Source organism: Lissotriton vulgaris, chromosome 3_1 (assembly GCF_964263255.1).
Source record: "Lissotriton vulgaris chromosome 3_1, aLisVul1.2, whole genome shotgun sequence".
Classification (NCBI taxonomy): domain Eukaryota; kingdom Metazoa; phylum Chordata; class Amphibia; order Caudata; family Salamandridae; genus Lissotriton; species Lissotriton vulgaris.
Window position 1 is genome coordinate 439043183 of NC_141689.1, and position 25099 is coordinate 439068281.

Here is a 25099-nt window from a genome sequence, read left to right on the forward strand (position 1 = left end):
AGTTGTGCCCATGTCAATGTCAAGCGCTAGTCAGGGGTCGGGGATAAAAGTGCTAAGCTGGAATGTTAATGGCTTGGGGGACAGGATTAAGAGAGGAATGATCAACCAGCTGATTAGAAGACACTCCCCAGACATAGTGCTATTGCAGGAGACTCACCTCATTGGCAATCGCTGTATGGCTCTCCATAAAGGGGGTTATAAGTTGGTGGCACATGCTGGGTTTACCACGGGGTCCAGAGGTGTCGGTATCCTGATGAAGAACTCCTTTCCCCTGACCATTTAGGCTACATGGTCCGACCAGAGAGGTTACTAAATCGGTATACCAGGTTGGTGGTAGGGGAGGACGGTTACCTTCGTATCAATTTATGTCCCACCTGGTCTTCAGACTAACACATTTCATGACGTGGGGACTGTCTTCCTCACTTTGCCTCTGGGCCTATTGGTGCTGGGGGCGACTACAATGCGGTGATGGATGAAGAAACTGACAGGTACCCGGCCAGACCACTAAGACCGGCACATAGATGGCTCCCTGACTTCTTAGAAACGAGGGGGCTGGTGGCCAGTTAGAGGTTACGTAATACGACACAGACACAGACACAATATACACACTGGTCCGCAGCACACTATAGCATGTCCAGAATAGACTATGTGTTGACACTGGCGGCCCTGGCTGCCATGGTTATAGCGGCGCGTCACCTGGGGAGTGGGAGTACAGATAGAAATCGGTCAGCCTGTAGTAGGTAGGGTGGCTCCTATTAGCGCTTGGCGCCTGAAGGATCCAGCTACAAAGAGACAGGTTGCCAAGATATCGGATAGGGATTATCAGGAAAATGTAGGAACTGTTGACTCGGCACGGACCCTGTGGGAAGCTTATAAGAGCGTTGTGAGAGGAGAGGTTTTATCGTTGGTGGCGGGGAAGAAAAAGAAGCACCAGGAGGATATGGTGAGGGTGGAGGCATACGTTACGAGGCTAGAAGAGGAGGTATCTAGGGCAGCAACTTCGGCGGGGATTCACCTTTTAAAACTACAACAAGATAGAGTACAAGGGCCTTGCCAGAGACAGGGCGATAGCTCAGAATAATGACACCCAGGGTAGAATACACAAGCACGGGGATAAGACTGGCAAATTAATAGCATGGCTCGAGAGGGGAGAGTGGGCGTCGAGTGTTAGTGCCGGAATTACTGGGGGCTGATTCCATCCTAGTCACAGACCCACAAGTAGTGGCGGATGAATTCTCTAAATATTATAGAGGGGTGTACACCTCGGTCGGAGGACATACAGAGGAGGATAACAGTGCTATGATTAGAGACTTCCAGATGCCCACGCTGTTGTATGACAATCGGGAGTACTTAGACTCCTCTTTCACCGATGACGAAGTGGCGCAGGCAATCACAGGGGTGCGCTCCGGAAAGGCTACCTGCCCTAACGGAATCCCTATAGAGCTGTATAAACTGAATGCACATAAACTCGCCCCTTTTATCCGGTCCATGTTCGTCGAAAGCAGAGAGGTTGGACACCTCCTATATGATCAGAGAGTGTCAAACATCATGGTTATCCATAAGGCAGGTAAACCCAGGACGCTCTGTTCCTCGTATTGACCGATCTCACTGCTCAATGCTGAGCTTCAAATTCTGCCAAAGCTGCTTGCGAACAGATTGGTCAAAGTAATCACTACCTTGGTGCACCCGGATTTATCCGGATTCATGCCACAGCGGAACAAGGCCCTTAACTTATGCAGATTACACAGAATACTGGGCAGGATTCTGACGATTCAGGAGCCAGCGGTACTAGTGTCCTTAGACGCCACTATGGCGAGGTCTACTTATTCACAGTGTTGAAAAAGATGGGCTTCGACCGGAGTTTGTGGGCTGTCTGAATCTGTTATACACGAACCCCCCTCGCCAGAGTGGTTGTAAATAATTGCTAATCCGGCGATTTTCCCCTTCGTAGGGGCACCAAGACAGGGGTGTCCTTTGTCCCCGCTTCTCTTTGCTCTGGCCTTGGAGCCCCTGGCAGCGTGGGTTCGGTGGGTCCGATCGATACGGGGCCTGCGATGGACATTAGAGTGGAAGGATAAAATCTCACTATACGCTGACAATATACTGCATTACCTCACTAACCCTAGGAGTTCCCTGTTCTGTTTCCTAGATGTACTAGCCATATTCTGCAGATTTTTTGGTTTAGCAATTAACTGGGCGAAATCGGTGCTATTCGTCCTCAGGGGCAAGCCACCAGTAATCCCACAGTCATGCCCAATACAAATCGAACCAACAGGGTTCAAATACCTTGGTATCTATGTCACGCTTGACCGGAAGTTACGATACGCCAATAATTTGAGCCCTCTATTGACTCGGTTTAGGAGAGACGTGGAACGTTGGAAAGCTCTTCCGCTCTCCCTGTTTGGTAGAGCGGTGTTGTTTAAGATGATGGCCCTCCCTTGATTTTTGTATGCACTCCAGAACACAATGGACCCAGTACAGGCACCCTACTTCAAAGAAATAGAGGCCCTCCAGAGGAAGCTTCTTTGGGAAGGTAGGCTCCGCATAGCTTTCCCAAAGCTCACTTTCCCTTGGTATGATGGGGGGATTGGACTGCCAGATCTTCGGAAATACTACTGGGCCTCTCTGCTGGCGGCAGTAAATCATGTCATATACAGACCCCCCGGGGATCCGGGATATGCAATGGGCCGCTGGCAGGTACCGGGTGGAGATTTCACCAGGGCACTGTATGCCAGGCCTCGCCAGTTTCACCTAGCTGACCCAACGGCGCACGGTGTGCATGTGTGGCACAAGGCCAACAGGCATCTTAAATGGGAGGGGAAGCTTACACTAGCCACTCCCTTATGGAGCTCGGAGAGGCTTGGAAGTCTGTGGAAGTCCAAGGGAGTCTGTGGAAGTCCAAGGTATTTGATAAATGGAATATTACAGGGATCATGCAGATTAAAGATGTATGGGGGAGAGAGGCAATGCATACATTTGACTCTCTGAAGCAACACTACAGCCTTCACGATAGTGAGCACTACCGATACCTCCAGATTAGACATGCTCTACTTACGCATATCCCTAGAGACACCACGCCTCCCGACGCTTCCCCTCTCGAGGACCGAGTGTTAGACGGACACCTCCTGGAGAAGACTATCTCCCTAAAACTCATAAATAATATGGAGGACTTGTTGGGTCTCATCACAACACTATGGAACGCAGATGGGGTGGAACTGGACAATGAAGACTGGCAGGAGGCGGTCTCCTCCCCGAAAGTTGTTGCGATTCAGTTGAGGCTTAGATTAGTGCAAATTAAAATCCTTCATAGGTCATATGTTACGGGACCTCGTCTGGTTCGTATGGGTCGAGCAGAGAGTGGAGAGTGCCGGAGGGGGTGTAGAGAGCTTGGTACTTTTATACATATTTTGTTGCACTGCACTGTGATACAGGACTACTGGGTGAGGATTCACGATAAGGGGCAGGAGGTCATGAGGGTGGAGATACTACCAGAAGACCGCAGGTGTATACTAAATGTTTGGGAACCCACGGACTTAAGTGTCTACAGTAAACTGTGGGTAGCGTTGGCATATATGATAGCAAAACGAAATATAGCTCAGCTGTGGGGAGTCAGTCAGCCGCCCCGGGTTTCGAAATGGGCGGAAGACTTGGACTGGTGCATGTTTAGGGAAAAGTCGGAAAATGTGGCCAAGGGATGTCCGGAGGAGTGGGGGAAGGTCTGGGGGGCCTGGAATAGGTACTTTGGGGAGATCTGCAGAGGCGCATGAAACCTTGTGACTCATGATTTTTAATGTGGTGTTTATTATTCTGTGTATATGGGAAAGTAACAATGATCAGCGAAAAAACTGCCAATGTCACCTGATGTTTTTCTTTGTTCTTTTTTAAATAAAAAGAATTTATAAAAATTGTGATATGTTCCATGGTGCTGCCTGTTTTTAATATTATTTTTATAATTGTCTTATTTGTGCATACGTTTATGGTTGTAAAATACCAATTACAGTATTTTGATGATGATGACAAGACTGCAGGCCAAAATACCAGATGTCAAAAGCAAATAGATGGTCAGGAGCACAGTGCATACATAGATATTGTTACACTTAAACAGAATTGTAATTAAAAATCCTTTCAGTTATGTGTTTCCTGCCTGTTGCTTATTTGTGGGATTTGAAGAACATTCTGTAAATAGATCTTCCAACAAGGGGATTGAAAGTCAGCTGATCCCAATATAATTTCCGCAGTGTGCACTGTTTTTCGCTTCTGGAGAACAGTGTGTCCCAAAGAGACAATGGCTCTCTAAACCTTTGCATTACAGCATTTACATTTATTGGTTATGTTTCTACCAACTGATCCGCTCTGGACCTTCTACATCTTGCAATAGCATGGTGTTGAATCTCAGCAAATTTCAGATGGATTGTTTCTGTTTGCATAACTGTTTAGGATTGCAGAAACATTTTAAAAACTGAATTCATGAGCTGACACCTACACCAGAACACCTTTCGGCTTTCAATTCTGGTGATATGCAAGGTGGGGAGCATGGAAAACAAACTAGACTCCAACACTTAGGGCTCGATTCAAGAAAGGCAACTTGCATGTAGTAAAGTTTCAAGTGCTGAGTCTCCGCACTTAGGGCAGCGTCTACTCACTTGGGATGGAATCTCCACACTTGGGGCATAATCTCGCACAGTGAAGAGATTCCACCTGAGTGCCGAGACTCCTCCTTGTAATTTTACTACATGCAAGTTACCTTTGTAAATCAGACCCGTAGTTTGTTAGTGTGGAGTGGGCCTCAAGCAGACCCACTTCCTTTTATTTTTATTTATTTATTTTAATTTCTTCTATAGCGCAGGAATCAATCCCGTAAGGGTATCTCCGCGCTTTGCCAGCTGAGGGATTATCAGATAGAGCAGCCTGGGAGGTTATATGGATGGAAATGCTTCTTGGTAGAGAAAGGTTTTTAATGCCTTTCTGAAGGATAGGTGATTTATGGTAGTTCTTAGGTCAATGGGAAGACTGTTCCAGAGGGCAGGACCAACAGAGGAGAAAGCACGGTCTCCTTGTCTAGTTTTCTTTGTAATGGGAGGTTTTAACAGGGCTTGGTTGCATGAGCGGAGGGACCTGCTGGGCTGGTACAGTTCCAGAGACTGGGATAGGTACTTAGGACTTGCTCCATACAGGCATTTGTGCACCGTGCAACAGATCTTAAAGTTGATGCGCTGCCGTATGGGAAGCCAGTGCAGTTCTTTCAGCAAGGGCTTAGAAGGAGTCCTGGCAGGTACACCCATGACCAGTCTTGCTGCTGTATTCTGGACTACCTGCAAGCGGCCTACTGCATCTGCATTAGCTAATGTTAGCAGGCCGTTACAGTAGTCCAGGCGACTGGTTACCAAGGCCTGTACAAGAGTCTTTCTACATGTGGCAGGGAGAAAAGGAAAGACGCGCCTAAGTAGACCAATGGTGTGGAAACACAGACCCACAATGTAGTTTGTGTGTTCTTTCAGGGTCAGTTTTTGATCCAACTTCACTCCGAGATTTTTAACGTGAGGTTTGGGTGCAGGTACTGGGCCAAGATCAAATGGCCACCAGTCAGGGGACCAAAGGATACTTGCTTTGCCAAAGAGCAAGACCTCTGTTTTTGTTACATTACACTGGAGGCAATTCCTCGCCATCCAGTGTGACACCGCTCTCATACCTTCAGCAAAGTTCTCCTTGGTTTTGGGGCCAAGGGAACTGAAAGGGTAGAGGAGCTGGGTGTCGTCAGCGTAGGAAACCGGTATGAACCCATATTTCCGCACAATCTCAGCAAGGGGGGCCACATAGACATTAAACAGTGTAGGGCTAAGGCATGAGCCCTGTGGCACCCCCTTCGTGAGCCCCCTTGATATTGAATGAAAGGGGCCCAGTCTGATAGATTGCGATCTCCCGGACAGGAAACTCTCCAACCAAGATAGTGCTACGCCTCCGATTCCTACTCCCTGCAACCGGTTCAGCAGGGTGTTATGAGACACGGTATCGAAGGCTGCGGACAGGTCCAACAGCACTAGAATCATAGAGCCCCCTTTATCTTGTGACATTTTGATCTGATCTGTCACAGAGAGGAGGGCCGATTCAGTGCTGTGGTTGGGCCTGAATCCAGATTGGGATTGGTCCAGGCCCCCTGTCGCTTCGATAAAGTTGGAAAGAATGGTGTTAACGTGCTTCTCTGCCAGTTTGCTGATGAAAGGAAGGAGAGAAATCGGGCAAAGGTTGGAGAGTGCTGACCAGGGCAAGGTGGAATTTTTACGTATGGGGTTCACTACCGCTTCCTTCCATGCGAGTGGGAGCTGACCTTTGACAAAAGACAGGTTGAGTAGTTTCTGAATATGGGGACCTAATATCTCAATTAGCGGGGAGATGAATTTGGCTGGTATCAGATCGGTAGGAGAACCGGACTTAGTTTGGTTGATGAGTGTGGTCAGGTCCTTAGTGGTTATTTCTGGAATATCCAGAAGAGTTTTTCCAGAAGTCATTTGCGGCGAAATTTCAGGGACCTCAGTTTCCAAGGTGTCTGAGATTGTAGTGATTTTTTTGAGAGCTTCCGTATACCATGTTTCCCTTTTCGCTATGGTGGGTTTTTTAGCATTTTTCTGAGGGGCTAGAGAGTCAATAGCTGTCATTAGAGTGGAATTGAACATGGAGAGAGCAGTATCGATGTTGTCGAAATTGGTGAGTAGAGGCTGTTCCCATGTTTGAGTGAGTTTGGGAAAGTGATTTTGTGCCATGGCCTACGTTTAATAGGGTGAGTAGCCGGGCGGTTTATGGAATTAGATAGATGTGGTATGGAGAAGTCAATCAGTTTATGGTCCGACCGATCAATATGTTTGGGGGGATAGCAGTGGACATTAGGTTGGGTAGTAAGGATCAGGTCCAAAGTGTGACCACCCGAATGAGTGGGGCCACTATTTCTAGGATGTAACCCTAGCAAGGCAAGATCAGTAAGGAATGCATTAGTATCCTGGTGATCAACAATGTCAATATGAAAGTTAAAATCTCCAAGTAAAATGAAGTTTTCATTAGCTTTCAAATGGGGGGCTAGAAATTCAGTGAGGGCAAGGGAGAAACCAGCATTGGGTCCAGGTGGACGGTAGACTAGGGCTCCTTTCCATTGTATTTTTGGGTTTATTTTTAAATGGAAAATGAGTACTTCTATAGTAGGGAGCATCACTTGTTCTAGGACTCTAACATTTAGAGTGTCTCTGTATATAATAGCGATTCCGCCTCCCACCTTCACAGGGCGGTCAAGGCGAAGAATTTTATATCCCATAGGTATCCCTAGGGTAATGGTAGGGATAGTGTGGGGTTTCAGCCATGTTTCAGTTAAGAAACATATCTTAGGTTGAGTATTGTAAATAGTGTCCCATAGTTCTATACAGTGTTTAGGGAGTGATCTGACATTTAGCAAAAAGCTATCCCAGCTTCCCTGAACGTCTGTATTCTCTGTGGGTTGTCCGAAGATGATGTGGGAAGGCGTGGCTTGAAATCCGCATTTAATACAGGAGAAGGGACCCTCAGGACACATAAGCGTTTTGTTTTTACAGCAGTATTGTCGAAGAGGTTGTAGTGCCCTGAGAGCATGTGGAGCGTACCTGATACAAGGAGTGGGGAAGGCTCGGTCCATAATAGCAAGGGCAAGGAGGGTGGCCCCTGGCCCTGTCCTGTCGCGGACGGGCGCAGACGGGCTACTCTTTGGCTAGTCTTCGGCGTTGTCTTCGGCACACCTGCGCGCAACCGCTGCGCGCTTGGTAGGGGGCGAGGGCTAAATAGCCCCGGTAGACTCAACTGCTAGAGCGCTAACCGCCAGCAGTTCGAACAGGAAGTGGTGTCCTCCCCCTTCCAGTCAGAGGGAAGACGAAAACATCGTTCTAGGTACGATTTTCAGGATCAAAAGTACACAGAGTTGGAAAGTGTGTGCCAGAATGCGATCAGCAGGTATTTTAAAAAAGATAATATTCCGTTTTGTTCACAGAAGTTAAAACATGCAATTAGCAATTCAGCGTGGCACTTTGTGGAGTGACTAGAACAGGGCTCAAGTAAATAATGTATTCCTTCAGCAGAACCTGGTTTCTAGGTGTATGTGACTTGGGGATATGCCACACGGAGTACCCTAATGGCTCACTAGACCCATCTCCATTTTGGATTGTACCCTATCCTTCTTCAGAAAAATGTTCTTAGTGCAGGATGGTGGCCAGTCCACATATATAGTGTTGCAGTGCTGCAGAGTCACCCACAAACTTTGTGCCTTCACCCCTCCTGTTTTCTGAATCCGTTTTATTCGGCTTCTAGGACACTATCAGGCACATGCATCAAGCGATTTGGGAATCGCAAACGGTGCGAATCGCAAAATTCGGCCGTTTGCGATTCCCAAGTGCGATTGCTTTTAAGGAATCGCAATTTTGCGATTCCTTAAAAGCAATGCATGAAACTTAAAAAAATTGCGATTTCCCAATTAGAGAGAAAAAATTACCATGAGGTTGGACCTCATGGTAATTTTGCGAAAAGTTAGAAATATGCAATTTTGTTCATATTTTTAACTTTCATGTTGTGTACACACATGCCCTTAGGGCATGTGTGTACACAACATATGTGCATTGTTTGATTTCAGGGGTGCAACAGGGTGTCCTTTGGACACCCCTGCACCCTTGAAATCGCAATCTCAATTTGCGATTAGCTAATTGCGAATCGCAAATTGAGATTGTCTTCCCATTCATTCCTATGGGCCTCTAGGCCCATAGGAATGAATGGGAAGGGATTCCTTAATTGCGATTCGCAAAATGCTAATCGCAAATAAGGAATTCTAAGGAATCGCAATTTATTTAGCGATTTCTTGATGCATAGGCATTTGCGATTCCTTAATTGCGATTCCTTAAAAATCGCAATTAAGGAATCGCAAATGCCGAGATTGATGCATGTGCCTGTATGCACTTTACCACTGTTAACTAGTGCTAAAGTGTCTGTGCTCTCTCCTTTAAAATGGTAAAATTAGTTCACACTCAGTTGGCACATTTAATTTACTTATAAGTCCCTGGTAAAGTGGTATACCTTAAACCCAGGGCTGGTAAATTAACTGCTACTGGTGGGCATGCAGCACTTAGTGCGCCACCCACTAAAGCAACCTTTTCAACATGTCTTATGTCTGACATTGCAGCCTGGCAAAATAAATCTTTCCCCAGGACTAACTCTCTTTTTAATATATATATGTCACCACTAAGGTGGACCCTCGACAGCCCATAGGGCAGGGTGCAGTGTATTTAAAAAGTAGGACTTGTATTTTAAAGTTTTACGTGTCCTGGTAGTGAAAAACACCCAAATGCGTTTTTCATTACTGTGAGACCTACCTCTCCCATAGGATAACATTTGTTTGGGAGCATGTTGGAAAAGCCATGTTTGGTGTCTAAGAAAGTGTAATTTAAAATCTTTGGAGAGTAAGATTGTAAAATGTCATTTTAAGGAAGTTGCCATTTTCTTGTCTTAACCATTTGGTTCCTGCAGCCTGTTACTAGATACAAGACTAGATGTAGTTGACAGTTGGGCTTTGTTTATTCCTCCACGGCAGCCACACAATAGAGGGAGTGTGTATTGACAGGATGGGCCTTTTAGACTTAATGGGAGGAGCAGAGCAGCCACATATCACACTTGCACTTGAAAGAAACTGCCTCAGCACACACAGAAAGAACATCAGACTAGCCTATTAGCCCCCATACATACTGAAACTATGGCAGAGAGGCAGGAAATTCCTGATACTACTGAGGGGGGAACACTCTACATGTTTCTTCCACTTCAAAACTGGCACCAGGTATAAGGCTAGGATTTTCAGACCCACTCTTCAGTATACTTCTAGGCCTGTGGCCACTACAGAAAATAGACTGCCCTGCTGAAGAGAATTGCTCTGCTGCTTGAGGACTAGGCTCTTGTTTTGGAAGGATGACTGGACCTGTACCTTTCATCTCAGGCTCCCTGAATGACTCCAAGTCTAGTTAGCTGACCTCCTGTTCTGATCTCCAGGGACACAACAAGGTCCAGAGGCCTCTCTGCAACTTCCCAGCTGACTTGCGGCATTGGACCTGTCTGGACCTGCAACTGGACCTGCTTGAGCCCTGCTGGAGTGAGGTATTGATCCCCAAGAGTTGCCTCCCAAGTTGTGGACCCTTGATATGGTATCAGCTGAGCTCCTCCTGGAGCTCAGCTGATACCATGGAGGAAATCCTGAAGTTTTGGGCTATTCTTGACTGCGAACAGGCCTGTTCACACCAAGATCATGCCGCCCGCACCTGACTCTTTACGCGGCAGTGACCAACAATGCGAGATCTACACTTCGAGTAGTGAAGCTCCAGCAATGACTATCCGCTGTGCATTGAAAAAATCTTCACACTGCAGCAACGACCGTCCATGACGCATGACCTGCTCTCTGCGCTAAATCGGCAATCATCAATGATGCTGACACCACTTCTTGTGGCCTCCAGTATGAACTGGGCTCTTTACACCGGACTTTGAGAGGGTAACTTTTTCAGCGAGCCTAACCTAGCCGGAGCTCCATTGCGGTCAGCCTGAACTTGTGACTTTGTTCCAGTCTATTCTACTGTTTGAATTTGTGTCATTCTACTGTTTGAATGTTTGTCATTTTGGTGTCATGATATTTTTTGCATTTCACACTATTTTTCTAAATTGATTTAGGATTTTAATTGTGTTGTTTTTTCACTTTATTAAGGTTTGTGTGCTCCATAAATGCGTTAAACATTGTCCGTAAGTTAAACCTGACTACTTTTGTTCCAAGCTACCAGAGAGGTAATTTTGTGACTTTTGTGGTTCATCCTGACAGATTTTGTGGCTATTACAGGAGTAAGGCTTCACGTCCCCCAACCCATAACCCAATTTTTCGCACATAGGCTTCCAGTCTATGGCTGGGTGCTGGATGCGGTCTCAGGTTATATCGCAGACAGGGGTGTGAAGATGCGCCAGCTCTAACAGCAGGTTAGAGGTTGCGAAGGGTTGCTTGAATGGATCTTCTTGCACAGTGATCCTTTGCTGGGCTGAAGGTGGTGTGGGTGAACTAGGGGTAGGCCATTCCCACTCTTCTCAGTGCTCATGCCCACCATTTTGTTGGGGTCGGTTGCTAGGATTTTATTATTCCTGTAGTGTTAGTTCCATTTTCCTCCTCCTTCAAGATCTTTTTGAACAATGAGATGTTGTTGAACCATGATACTGGTTCATTGTGGCCACAGCCTCATTCCCATTGCCCCTGGGCTCTGGTGAGGGCTTCAGGGGGTTCCCTTAGGGATGAAGCTGCCTCAAGCACCACAGCCTTGAGCCCTACTGCCACTGCACCAGCTTCACCAATGATAACCATGTCCCTGAATTAATGCAGATGTTGTGCTGACAAGTACACACTATCATAGTTTGCACCTCACAGGCAACATGGGATCGAAGAGCAGCTGTGCCCCGCACTTCCTCAAGAGATTGAGTGTTAGAGGCCTGTTCCTGCTTTGAGATACCTGAAAGCTCCCTCGAGGGTAAGCACTGTCAGACTGAAGCATGAAGTGACGAGAGTGGGTGTGCTCCTCAAGACTCTTCATGACCCCTACAATTTCCCTTCCTCAAGGAAAGGAGCCAATAATCCTTTCTATAGCTACTCGTCACGGACATTCAGCAATGTCTCAGCGGCCTGTGCATGCTTCTGTTTTAGATATTTACAACAAGGGGTGGTGAGGGACAGAGTTTCTGAATTAAGCAGAAAGCTCTCACCCAGTCAAGAGATCAGGGCTAGATCCAACACTGTTTTTTAGCTCACTGCACCATCCCAGTTTCAGAACCTGGCTGTATGCAAATTAGTCTGTTCCTGTCCCAGTGCATGATGGGAACAGGGCAAACCAAACTACAAAAGCCAATTCTTACACTGGGAAGGAAACAAGCTCCCGGGGACCGGTTTCTGGCATTACAGCCGTCTTCGGCCCGGTTTGCTTGAATCCTGATGGTGCAATGAGCAAGGGTCTCACATCTGAGAATACCCTTCCACGCTTAGGGTGGACAAAAATATTTACAACAAGGGGTGGTGAGGGACAGAGTTTCTGAATTAAGCAGAAAGCTCTCACCCAGTCAAGAGATCAGGGCTAGATCCAACACCGTTTTTTAGCTCACTGCACCATCCCAGTTTCAGAACCTGGCTGTATGCAAATTAGTCTGTTCCTGTCCCAGTGCATGATGGGAACAGGGCAAACCAAACTACAAAAGCCAATTCTTACACTGGGAAGGAAACAAGCTCCCGGGGACTGGTTTCTGGCATTACAGCCGTCTTCGGCCCGGTTTGCTTGAATCCTGATGGTGCAATGAGCAAGGGTCTCACATCTGAGAATACCCTTCCACGCTTAGGGTGGACAAAAATATTTACAACAAGGGGTGGTGAGGGACAGAGTTTCTGAATTAAGCAAAAAGCTCTCACCCAGTCAAGAGATCAGGGCTAGATCCAACACCGTTTTTTAGCTCACTGCACCATCCCAGTTTCAGAACCTGGTTGTATGCAAATTAGTCTGTTCCTGTCCCAGTGCATGATGGGAACAGGGCAAACCAAACTACAAAAGCCAATTCTTACACTGGGAAGGAAACAAGCTCCCGGGAACCGGTTTCTGGCATTACAGCCGTCTTCGGCCCGGTTTGCTTGAATCCTGATGGTGCAATGAGCAAGGGTCTCACATCTGAGAATACCCTTCCACGCTTAGGGTGGACAAAAATATTTACAACAAGGGGTGGTGAGGGACAGAGTTTCTGAATTAAGCAGAAAGCTCTCACCCAGTCAAGAGATCAGGGCTAGATCCAACACCGTTTTTTAGCTCACTGCACCATCCCAGTTTCAGAACCTGGCTGTATGCAAATTAGTCTGTTCCTGTCCCAGTGCATGATGGGAACAGGGCAAACCAAACTACAAAAGCCAATTCTTACACTGGGAAGGAAACAAGCTCCCGGGGACCGGTTTCTGGCATTACAGCTGTCTTCGGCCCGGTTTGCTTGAATCCTGATGGTGCAATGAGCAAGGGTCTCACATCTGAGAATACCCTTCCACGCTTAGGGTGGACAAAAATATTTACAACAAGGGGTGGTGAGGGACAGAGTTTCTGAATTAAGCAGAAAGCTCTCACCCAGTCAAGAGATCAGGGCTAGATCCAACACCGTTTTTTAGCTCACTGCACCATCCCAGTTTCAGAACCTGGCTGTATGCAAATTAGTCTGTTCCTGTCCCAGTGCATGATGGGAACAGGGCAAACCAAACTACAAAAGCCAATTCTTACACTGGGAAGGAAACAAGCTCACGGGGACCGGTTTCTGGCATTACAGCCGTCTTCGGCCCGGTTTGCTTGAATCCTGATGGTGCAATGAGCAAGGGTCTCACATCTGAGAATACCCTTCCACGCTTAGGGTGGACAAAAATATTTACAACAAGGGGTGGTGAGGGACAGAGTTTCTGAATTAAGCAGAAAGCTCTCACCCAGTCAAGAGATCAGGGCTAGATCCAACACCGTTTTTTAGCTCACTGCACCATCCCAGTTTCAGAACCTGGCTGTATGCAAATTAGTCTGTTCCTGTCCCAGTGCATGATGGGAACAGGGCAAACCAAACTACAAAAGCCAATTCTTACACTGGGAAGGAAACAAGCTCCCGGGGACCGGTTTCTGGCATTACAGCCGTCTTCGGCCCGGTTTGCTTGAATCCTGATGGTGCAATAAGCAAGGGTCTCACATCTGAGAATACCCTTCCACGCTTAGGGTGGACAAAAATATTTACAACAAGGGGTGATGAGGGACAGAGTTTCTGAATTAAGCAGAAAGCTCTCACCCAGTCAAGAGATCAGGGCTAGATCCAACACCGTTTTTTAGCTCACTGCACCATCCCAGTTTCAGAACCTGGCTGTATGCAAATTTATACACTATAGGTGTGGCAGGGCATACTCAGACATGAGTCCCTTTCTCACTGCTCCATCAGGATTCAAGCAAGCCGGGCCGAAGAAGGCTGAAATGCCAGAAACCGGTCCCCGGTAGCTTGTCTCCTTTCTGGTGAAGAATTGGCTTGGTAGTTTAGTCTGCCCTGTTCCCATGATGCACTGGGCCAGGGACAGACTGATTTGCATATAGCCATGTTCTGAGCTGGGATGGGGCAGTGAGATAAATAACGGTGATGGATCAAGCCCTGATCTTTGGACTGGGTAAGAGTGGTCTGTTTAACTCAGACACTCTGTTCATCACCACCCCCTTTTTGTAAATCGTTTTTGGCCACTATAGGTGTGGCAGGGTATACTCAGACATGAGTCCCTTTCTCACTGCTCCATCAGGATTCAAGCAAGCCGGGCCGAAGAAGGCTGAAATGCCAGAAACCGGTCCCCGGTAGCTTGTCTCCTTTCTGGTGAAGAATTGGCTTGGTAGTTTAGTCTGCCCTGTTCCCATGATGCACTGGGCCAGGGACAGACTGATTTGCATATAGCCATGTTCTGAGCTGGGATGGGGCAGTGAGATAAATAACGGTGATGGATCAAGCCCTGATCTTTGGACTGGGTAAGAGTGGTCTGTTTAACTCAGACACTCTGTTCATCACCACCCCCTTTTTGTAAATCGTTTTTGGCCACTATAGGTGTGGCAGGGTATACTCAGACATGAGTCCCTTTCTCACTGCTCCATCAGGATTCAAGCAAGCCGGGCCGAAGAAGGCTGAAATGCCAGAAACCGGTCCCCGGTAGCTTGTCTCCTTTCTGGTGAAGAATTGGCTTGGTAGTTTAGTCTGCCCTGTTCCCATGATGCACTGGGCCAGGGACAGACTGATTTGCATATAGCCATGTTCTGAGCTGGGATGGGGCAGTGAGATAAATAACGGTGATGGATCAAGCCCTGATCTTTGGACTGGGTAAGAGTGGTCTGTTTAACTCAGACACTCTGTTCATCACCACCCCCCTTTTTGTAAATCGTTTTTGGCCACTATAGGTGTGGCAGGGTATACTCAGACATGAGTCCCTTTCTCACTGCTCCATCAGGATTCAAGCAAGCCGGGCCGAAGAAGGCTGAAATGCCAGAAACCGGTCCCCGGTAGCTTGTCTCCTTTCTGGTGAAGAATTGGCTTGGTAGTTTAGTCTGCCCTGTTCCCATGATGCACTGGGCCAGGGACAGACTGATTTGCATATAGCCATGTTCTGAGCTGGGATGGGGCAGTGAGATAAATAACGGTGATGGATCAAGCCCTGATCTTTGGACTGGGTAAGAGTGGTCTGTTTAACTCAGACACTCTGTTCATCACCACCCCCTTTTTGTAAATCGTTTTTGGCCACTATAGGTGTGGCAGGGTATACTCAGACATGAGTCCCTTTCTCACTGCTCCATCAGGATTCAAGCAAGCCGGGCCGAAGAAGGCTGAAATGCCAGAAACCGGTCCCCGGTAGCTTGTCTCCTTTCTGGTGAAGAATTGGCTTGGTAGTTTAGTCTGCCCTGTTCCCATGATGCACTGGGCCAGGGACAGACTGATTTGCATATAGCCATGTTCTGAGCTGGGGTGGGGCAGTGAGATAAATAACGGTGATGGATCAAGCCCTGATCTTTGGACTGGGTAAGAGTGGTCTGTTTAACTCAGACACTCTGTTCATCACCACCCCCTTTTTGTAAATCGTTTTTGGCCACTATAGGTGTGGCAGGGTATACTCAGACATGAGTCCCTTTCTCACTGCTCCATCAGGATTCAAGCAAGCCGGGCCGAAGAAGGCTGAAATGCCAGAAACCGGTCCCCGGTAGCTTGTCTCCTTTCTGGTGAAGAATTGGCTTGGTAGTTTAGTCTGCCCTGTTCCCATGATGCACTGGGCCAGGGACAGACTGATTTGCATATAGCCATGTTCTGAGCTGGGATGGGGCAGTGAGATAAATAACGGTGATGGATCAAGCCCTGATCTTTGGACTGGGTAAGAGTGGTCTGTTTAACTAAGACACTCTGTTCATCACCACCCCCTTTTTGTAAATCGTTTTTGGCCACTATAGGTGTGGCAGGGTATACTCAGACATGAGTCCCTTTCTCACTGCTCCATCAGGATTCAAGCAAGCCGGGCCGAAGAAGGCTGAAATGCCAGAAACCGGTCCCCGGTAGCTTGTCTCCTTTCTGGTGAAGAATTGGCTTGGTAGTTTAGTCTGCCCTGTTCCCATGATGCACTGGGCCAGGGACAGACTGATTTGCATATAGCCATGTTCTGAGCTGGGATGGGGCAGTGAGATAAATAACGGTGATGGATCAAGCCCTGATCTTTGGACTGGGTAAGAGTGGTCTGTTTAACTCAGACACTCTGTTCATCACCACCCCCTTTTTGTAAATCGTTTTTGGCCACTATAGGTGTGGCAGGGTATACTCAGACATGAGTCCCTTTCTCACTGCTCCATCAGGATTCAAGCAAGCCGGGCCGAAGAAGGCTGAAATGCCAGAAACCGGTCCCCGGTAGCTTGTCTCCTTTCTGGTGAAGAATTGGCTTGGTAGTTTAGTCTGCCCTGTTCCCATGATGCACTGGGCCAGGGACAGACTGATTTGCATATAGCCATGTTCTGAGCTGGGATGGGGCAGTGAGATAAATAACGGTGATGGATCAAGCCCTGATCTTTGGACTTGGTAAGAGTGGTCTGTTTAACTCAGACACTCTGTTCATCACCACCCCCTTTTTGTAAATCGTTTTTGGCCACTATAGGTGTGGCAGGGTATACTCAGACATGAGTCCCTTTCTCACTGCTCCATCAGGATTCAAGCAAGCCGGGCCGAAGAAGGCTGAAATGCCAGAAACCGGTCCCCGGTAGCTTGTCTCCTTTCTGGTGAAGAATTGGCTTGGTAGTTTAGCAAGCATGAGCGAATTTTGCGGATCTCGCGTTCGCGAATTTTGCGGATTTGCGGATTCGCAATCAGCAAAATCCGCGAATTCCCGCGAATTTGCGGATTTTTTTTTTTTTGTGTTCGCCCGTGTTTCTGCCAGTTCGCGAGGGTTTTTACAATTTCGCAATTTGCGAACTTACCTGTCGGGTCGCAAGTTTTGCGAACTTGTTGTTTCTACGTGTCCAGCCTGTTTGGGACACTCTTCTTCATCACTGCCACTCTCTGTCACCACTGCCACTCTCTGACTACTCATGCCACCCTCTGGCCCACCCATGCCACCCTCTGTTTCATCACCACACCCTCTGGTTGTCCAGTGTACATTATTTTCGGCAAAGCAAAGCACACCTTCCCTGCCTCAAGTGACCTGAATTAATTTGGGGCTGATTAATGTGTCACAGAATATTTTTTTAGCTGGCACCTGCTTCCTTAGTGCGCCCTGATTAGTGATCTTTTGCACTTGCTAAGTGCTTTCATTGTTGCAAAATTAGTTACAACACCTGCCCTGCCCCAACTGACAATAATGAATTAGGGGCTGATTAATGGATTTTACCTTCCAGCCTGGCTCCTGCTTGTCTCCCTTAGCTGTAATTCAGGACCTTTGTGGCATATGTGTAACTATTCTGAGGTTCAGAGCAGGGTCACATAATAGTTTCAACTGGCAACTGAACTCTGGAGGGGCCCCTCAGGAAGCACTACAGGAAATGGCTACTAATGATGAGCCTGAACTTTTGAACCTGGTAAGTAGTTACTTTCAGTTTTGCTAAGATCGTATTTCTGCAATTTTGCACTTATTCGCGGGGCGCGAACTCACGCGAACAGTGCGAGCAGTGCGAGCAAAATCCGCTGCTTGCGGATTTGCGGATTTTGCGGGAAATTCGCAAATCTCGCGGATTGCGGATTTCCCGAAAATCCGCAAAATCCGCGAGCGGAACGGATTTTCCGCCCATGCCTATAGTTTAGTCTGCCCTGTTCCCATGATGCACTGGGCCAGGGACAGACTGATTTGCATATAGCCATGTTCTGAGCTGGGATGGGGCAGTGAGATAAATAACGGTGATGGATCAAGCCCTGATCTTTGGACTGGGTAAGAGTGGTCTGTTTAACTCAGACACTCTGTTCATCACCACCCCCTTTTTGTAAATCGTTTTTGGCCACTATAGGTGTGGCAGGGTATACTCAGACATGAGTCCCTTTCTCACTGCTCCATCAGGATTCAAGCAAGCCGGGCCGAAGAAGGCTGAAATGCCAGAAACCGGTCCCCGGTAGCTTGTCTCCTTTCTGGTGAAGAATTGGCTTGGTAGTTTAGTCTGCCCTGTTCCCATGATGCACTGGGCCAGGGACAGACTGATTTGCATATAGCCATGTTCTGAGCTGGGATGGGGCAGTGAGATAAATAACGGTGATGGATCAAGCCCTGATCTTTGGACTGGGTAAGAGTGGTCTGTTTAACTCAGACACTCTGTTCATCACCACCCCCTTTTTGTAAATTGCTTCTGTTTTAGAAACACGGGCAATGAAAAGGACATTCATTCATTTTCAGGAAGAGCGGCACCATTCTAAGGAATAAATACCTTCTTCTAAATGCATAGGCTTCTAGTGCAGTGGTGGATGCTGTCGACAAGAAGTGGAGGGGCAGCTCGAGGGAAAACGAGAAAAAAAAAGTACACTTACCTCCCTGTTGTTGGCCGCCGCCTCTACCATCCTCTTCTTGGTGCTCTTCTGGTCCAGGAACTACAAACTGCATTTCCGATGAGCACAGGCTACGAGACTCCCCTAAGGCCAACCCCAGCACTTCTTGAAGCGCTGGGATTGGTCTGAGCGGGCTTGTTTCCCGCTCCAAAGGGGACTGGAAGCCTGCACCTGCTGCTCTCTCCGCCCGGCAATGCAGCTCGGGCTGGGGAGAGGTCAGTGCGCATGTCGGTTTGGCCGTCTTGAGACAGCCGGCCAAACCCATATGCGCACTGAAAGCAGTACCCAGTTTCCCCCACTCCTTCTGCTGATGGCCTCGTCCCCAGGACTCTGATGATGGCTGCATGTTCTAACCAGCTCCTACAGGTAAAACAAAATGATAATAAAGCAATTGCTTTTATTATCATTTTATTTTACGTTTTCCCCTGCTCCTTCCAGCAGTCGGGCGATTCTCCTCCGCCATACCCGAGGAGCTGCCCCTGCTTCTAGTGCACATGGTGAACTCACTCCGAAACATGGCCTCTCCAATATAATTTACATAAAAGGAATGGATGAGTGTAATGGACGGCTGGGAGGGGAACACAGGCTCGAGACTCTAGTAGGTCTCAGATTCCTGGTGGTCAAGCGAAGTGTCACACGTGAATGGAACACCAGTGACCCAACCCTGATCATTGATTGGTTGATAGTTATGGATACAAGCTTGGCTGCTGAGAAAACAGTGAATAAATGCAAGGATGTGCAAGAAACCAAAAAAAGGTCTGGAGAATATGAATGTTGGGCGCTGATTATTTTGTGTCCTTTCCTTGATACTTCCTCAAATAAAGGTGAATGGGGGGAGCGGGGGGGGGGGAGGGGGATAAGACCTCTATTTCAATAATGTATGCCGTGTCTGACAATTACATCCATGTAAATATTTTATATTGTAGCTAATGTTGTATCATGCATCCAACCTGTGCCAAATTCTGTTTATGGAAAACAATACAAATATGTCATAAAAAATATGAGGGATTAGTTAATTTCCACCTGCACTCATCGACAGCAAAAGCCACGTGAAACCCCAGAACCAGTATGAAATGACTGAAACATGACATGCCAGTTTTCTTTATGAGATTAAAGCCTGCCAGGTCTATCATTCTGTAACACCATCTCTCTCTTTAACAGGTCTACTCAGATCAAGACATACTCGTGGGACAATGCCCAGGTGATTTTAGTTGGAAACAAGTGTGACATGGAAGATGAGAGGGTGGTCGCCACTGAAAGAGGAAGGCATTTAGCAGAGCAGCTTGGTAAGACCCCACAGGACATTCAGCTTTGTAATTAGTTCTAACGGAATCAAGAATCTTAATTAAATGCAATAATGTGTTTAATTAAAGCGGATCACGCTCCATCGTGCAAATGAAAAATGATTTAAAAGTAGCAATTAGGTGATTTTTCAGTGTTTTTCCTCGAACTAAAATTGCTTCTAATACTTCCTTTGCTTGCTAATTTCTTCATGGTTTGCCATTTTTGGTGGGGCTTGCTTTTTCAGAAGAATTTAAAGCCAGTTCCCAGCTTCACCTCCACAGTGGTGAAGTAAACAGGTCACCATGTCCTTCAGTTATCATTAGCTTCCCAGCAGCAGAACTTGAAATAGACCTTGAATATCCTCTAAGCTGAAAATGCAGAGATTGCTGCAGGTCAGGATTAAGAAGTATTTGCAGAGCTGTGTTTTGAAAATTTCAGTTTTGGGGTTTCAGATTTGTAGACAAGTGCCCATTGCTTTTTTCTGCCTCAGTACTCAATGGGCCAGATGTACAAAGCACCTGTCGCACAATACTTGTCACAGTGTTTTGTGACCAGTGTGGTATTTTACAAACCGACCTTTGTGCCAATAGGTTGGTTTGCAAAAATTCAAAATTGTAGTGGATAACAAAATGACCTACCTCAGGTAGGTTGCATATTGTGTATTGCATGCTGTGCATGGACCATGACATGCACACCTTTCTCCGCACATATGCCCCGGCTCGTCAAGACAGCGTATCCACCAAATACCTGTCCATTCCCACGATTCTCTCTAACCCTCTCAGACACCCCACGCATAACAACAGAGGCTCCGTTCCCAACAACCTCACAAAAGTCCCCCTCTCTCTAGATCCCTCCTCCTCCCTCTGCACCCCCAGACTCAAATGCACACTTCTCAACTGTAGATCGGCCTAAAGACACTCATTGGAGGTCGCTGATCTCATCATTTTTTATTTGAACCTTGACCTAGCCATCCTAACTGAAACATGGTTAACCGAATCTTCTACTCCTATCATGGGTATCCTAGTCCCTCCCAACTACTGCATCACTAGACTTGACAAGCCTATCAAGACAGGTGGTGGAATCGCATGCATCTACAAGAGCAACCTCTCAATTAATAAAGTCACCGCCCCTTCTCTTACCTCCTGTGAATACCTCTGCCTTGATGTCATCACTGAAAACAAACCTGTATGTTCACTGCACATCATCTACCACCCACCTGGAGACAACCTCACCTTTTCCCAACAACTCATGGACACAATCGCAATCAACTCAGGACGGCAAAACACACAAATTTACCTTGGAGATTACAATCTTCACTGGAATGATTACAGTGATGCAGTGATTAATAGCCTCAAAAATTTCCTTAACGCCTCTGACCTCATCCAAATCTGCAACAGCCCGACCCATGACAAAGGCTCTATCCTCGACCTTATCATCTCCAAAGAAGGCAATACTCAACTTGATTCAATCCAACCTTGTGACTGGTCAGATCACCATATTGTCACATTCTTCATCAAGGAAAAAGTTAAACTTATCCCGGTCCAATCCTCCAAGCCCAAAGTTTGGAAAAGAGACCTAAAGAAACTCAATCCAAACTCTTTACTCCCTAACAGCTGCAATCTCCTACTCCCCCCTACCGACTTTACGGACGTCCAGTATTTAACTGACCACTATCTCAACACTATGACCTCAATAATCAATGAGGCGGCGCCAATGCAACTGAAAAGAGTCTCCACCAAGATATCCAACCCGTGGTACGACGGGAGTCTCAATGAAGACAGACGGGCTATGCGAATGGCAGAGCGCACCTGGAGATCTGTTCCGTCGGCATTGCACCTAAAAATTCTGAAGGAAAAGAGAAATGCATACTTCAGGAAAATAAAACGCTCAAAATCAGAGTTCTTCAGACTCCAGCTCGACCAAGCAAAAAACAGGCCAAGAAAACTGTTCGAGCTAATCCGATCACAATCCAAGGAACAACCACAAGCAATCGACATGTGGGGCAATGCACCATCCTGTGAAGATTTCTCTGCTTTCTTTAACCAAAAAACTGACAACATAAGGAGCGATCTCCTCATTGACGCAAGCCTTTACTCCAAACCCCACCACATAACGCCCAATAAACCAAAAAACAATGCGACATGGTCATCCTTTGACACTTACTCTGAAGAAGAAATTGGCAGACTACTCAGCACCCTGAAACCATCCAATCACCTCACTGACCCTCTTCCTGCTAACGCTGTAAAGGACTTCACCCCTTTGCTCCTCCCACTCTGGACTAAAATTATCAATAGCTCACTTCAACAAGGAACCATCCCTGACTCCCTCAAAGTTGGACAAGTTACACCTTTACTAAAGAAACCAACAGCCGACCCCACTGATCTAAACAATTACCGTCCGATTACCAACATTCCTACTCTCGCCAAATTGTTGGAAAAATGCGTTCAACTACAACTGACAAAGCACATAGAATAGTTTGATCTCCTCAACCCTCATCAATCAGGCTTCCGAGCAGGGCACAGCACCGAAACTGCTATGACTCACATAATTGACGACGCCCTCCAAATTTTAGATCAAAATGATACATGCCTCCTCATCCTTCTTGATCTCTCTTCAGCATTCGACACTGTGAAACATGAGAGCTTACTCGAACTCCTAAAAACAAGAATGGGTCTCTCTGGGACTGTTCTTCAGTGGTTCACCTCCTTTCTACACAACCGATCTCAAAAATTCAAGAGCAACAACCTGATGTCCGCTCCAATACCTGTTTCGTTAGGTGTCCCCCAAGGATCCTGCCTATCCCCTACCCTGTTCAACCTAGTTATGGAACCTCTCACCACCTTGTTACAAACATCCAATGTTCACTTTCACATGTACACCGATGACACGCAACTATATCTCAAACTACAATCCCCCAAAGACATTATGCGTCTGAACTCAAACTCAATGCTATGAAAACTGAGTTCCTTCTAATCTCTCCTCCCGCGAAAATCTCCACCACTCAAACCTGGCTTAAGCACCTAATTGCACTCAATGTCCAACCGACCATCGTGGACTCAGCAAAATCTCTGGGCATAACACTTGACGCAAATCTCAACATGCAGCAGCATATCAACAAGGCAACTAAGGGAGCGAACTTCCAAATAAATACCTTGAGGAAACTTAAACCCTTCCTCCCAGCCAAGGACTTCCAAACTGCAGTACAAGCACTAGTCATCCCTCGCATAGACTACGGCAGCATCGCCCTCTGTGGTCTCCCCCTAACTACAACAGCACCCCTAAGAGCTTCACTAAATGCGGCAGCGAGACTCATCACTGGATCTAAAAAACACTCACATATCTCCCCTGACTTTAAATCCCTGAACTGGCTACCTTTTGAAGCCAAAATACAGCTGAAAATTGCCTGCATGACGCACAAGGCTATTCACTTGAAATCACCCGGCTACCTCACTCAGAAGTTGACAATATCCGGCGGGTCCAGAACCACCAGAAGTACAAACAATCTTCTGTTGAAGCCTCGAAGATTCCGAAAGGAAAAAACTTACAAACGCTCCTTCTCAGGAATGGCGCCTAGGATCTGGAACTCACTCCCTCCTGAAACCAGACTCATCTCCTCCACTCTTCTTTTTGTAAAAGAAGTTAAAGCTATCCTCATGGCTAAATACACTTGAACTACTACTCTTGAGCTTTTAAGACTTTGCGTCGTTTTGTACTATTTGTTTGATTCCTATGCACATGTGTTTTACTTGTATTTTTGACCTTCTTGACTGTTCCTGATCCCCCTATTTGTACTACTTGCATTGACCTTACCTTACCTCACCTTACCTTCCTAACTATGCTCCCCCGTGTACCCACCCTACCACTCATTGATACCTTTGTAAAGTGCTCTGTTATCTGCAAAGATCTTGTTCGCGCTATATAAAACTTTCAAAATAAATAAAATAAATAAGTAGTGGGCGGAAGCAAAATGGGAGTGACACAAAGACAGTCCAATTCGTTTTTTTCTATTATTCCCTTTTTCTTTCCTTTTTTCTTGCTTCTTTTCTTTCTTTTTGCCTTCTTTCCATTTTCTTTTCTTCTATCCTTTTTTCTTTCTTTCTTTGATTCTTTCCTAGTTTTTTTACTTCTTTACTTTTCTCTGTTCTTTTTTCTTTCCTTCGCTTTTTCTTTTCTCTTCCTTCATTTCATCTTTACTTTCTTCTTTTCTTTCATTTTTGCTTTCTTTCCCTTTTCAATTTTTTCTTTAATTCTTTCCTTGATTCCTCCTTCCCTTAGTCTTTCATTCTTTTCTTTCTTTCTTGCCTTCTTTCCCTTTTCTATCCTTTTTTTCGTTCCTGCTTTCATTTTTTTCTTTCCGTAATTCTTTTTACCTTATTCCTTCTTTCCTCATGCCTTCGTTGCCTTTTCCCTTTTCTTCTCTTTTTTGCCTTCTTTCCTTATTCCTTTCCTTTCTCTCCTTTCTTTCTTTTTTGCATTTAATACTTTTTAATTTTCTTCTCTCCTTCTTTCCTTTCTTTCTCTCAGCGGCTCTGATTTTATTGGACCTCTCTGCCGCCTTCGATACGGTGCCCCACTCTCTTCTACTCTCCAGACTAGCCGATATAGGTATTACTGGCTCCGTATTTGATTGGTTGACCTCTTTTTTAAACAACCGCACGCAACAAGTTTGGTTGCCCCCCTTTGCTTCCACTCCTAAATTGCTTTCTACTGGTGTCCCTCAGGGGTCTATGTTAAGCCCTTTGCTTTTCAATATTTATCTTACCCCTCTGATCTACTTGGCTGAACAGTTAGGGGCAAAAATTATGGCGTACGCCGACGATACGCAATTGTTGTTTACCTGGCCCAAAGACAACCTAGATACGTCGGCGGCCCAACTTTGCCTATCTTCTGTCTTCCAATGGTTAGCCAATGCCCAGTTAAAATGTAACGAAAGCAAATCCGAGATCTTGCTATATGGCTCTTTCCCTGAGGACTTTAGTGACCGTCTTTGGCCTACCGACCTACCCCCTCCAAAAGCTGCGTCAGGCCCAGTGAAGAATTTGGGGGTTTGGTTCGGTAAAAATCTTAAGTTTGAAGACCATATAAACAAAGTCACTGGAGTCTGTTTTTTCACCTTAAAAACTGTGCGCAGGTTTTTCCCTCTATTACCAAAAGAAGCTAAAGAGACTGTTATTCGGGCATTGATACTTTCTCGGTTAGACTACGCCAATGGACTGTTCTCTGG

The 25099-nt window shown here is 46.5% G+C and overlaps 1 protein-coding gene across 2 annotated transcripts in view; it reads left to right on the forward strand.

The window, feature by feature from the left end:
• The window catches only part of RAB3C (RAB3C, member RAS oncogene family), a 455623-nt gene that overhangs the window by 390509 nt on the left and 40015 nt on the right, over positions 1-25099 (forward strand). For both annotated transcript variants that reach the window (XM_086960665.1, XM_086960664.1), the window contains exon 4: positions 19753-19877. In XM_086960665.1, coding sequence (XP_086816791.1) covers positions 19753-19877 — 125 coding nt within the window. The remainder of the gene's footprint in view (positions 1-19752; positions 19878-25099) is intronic.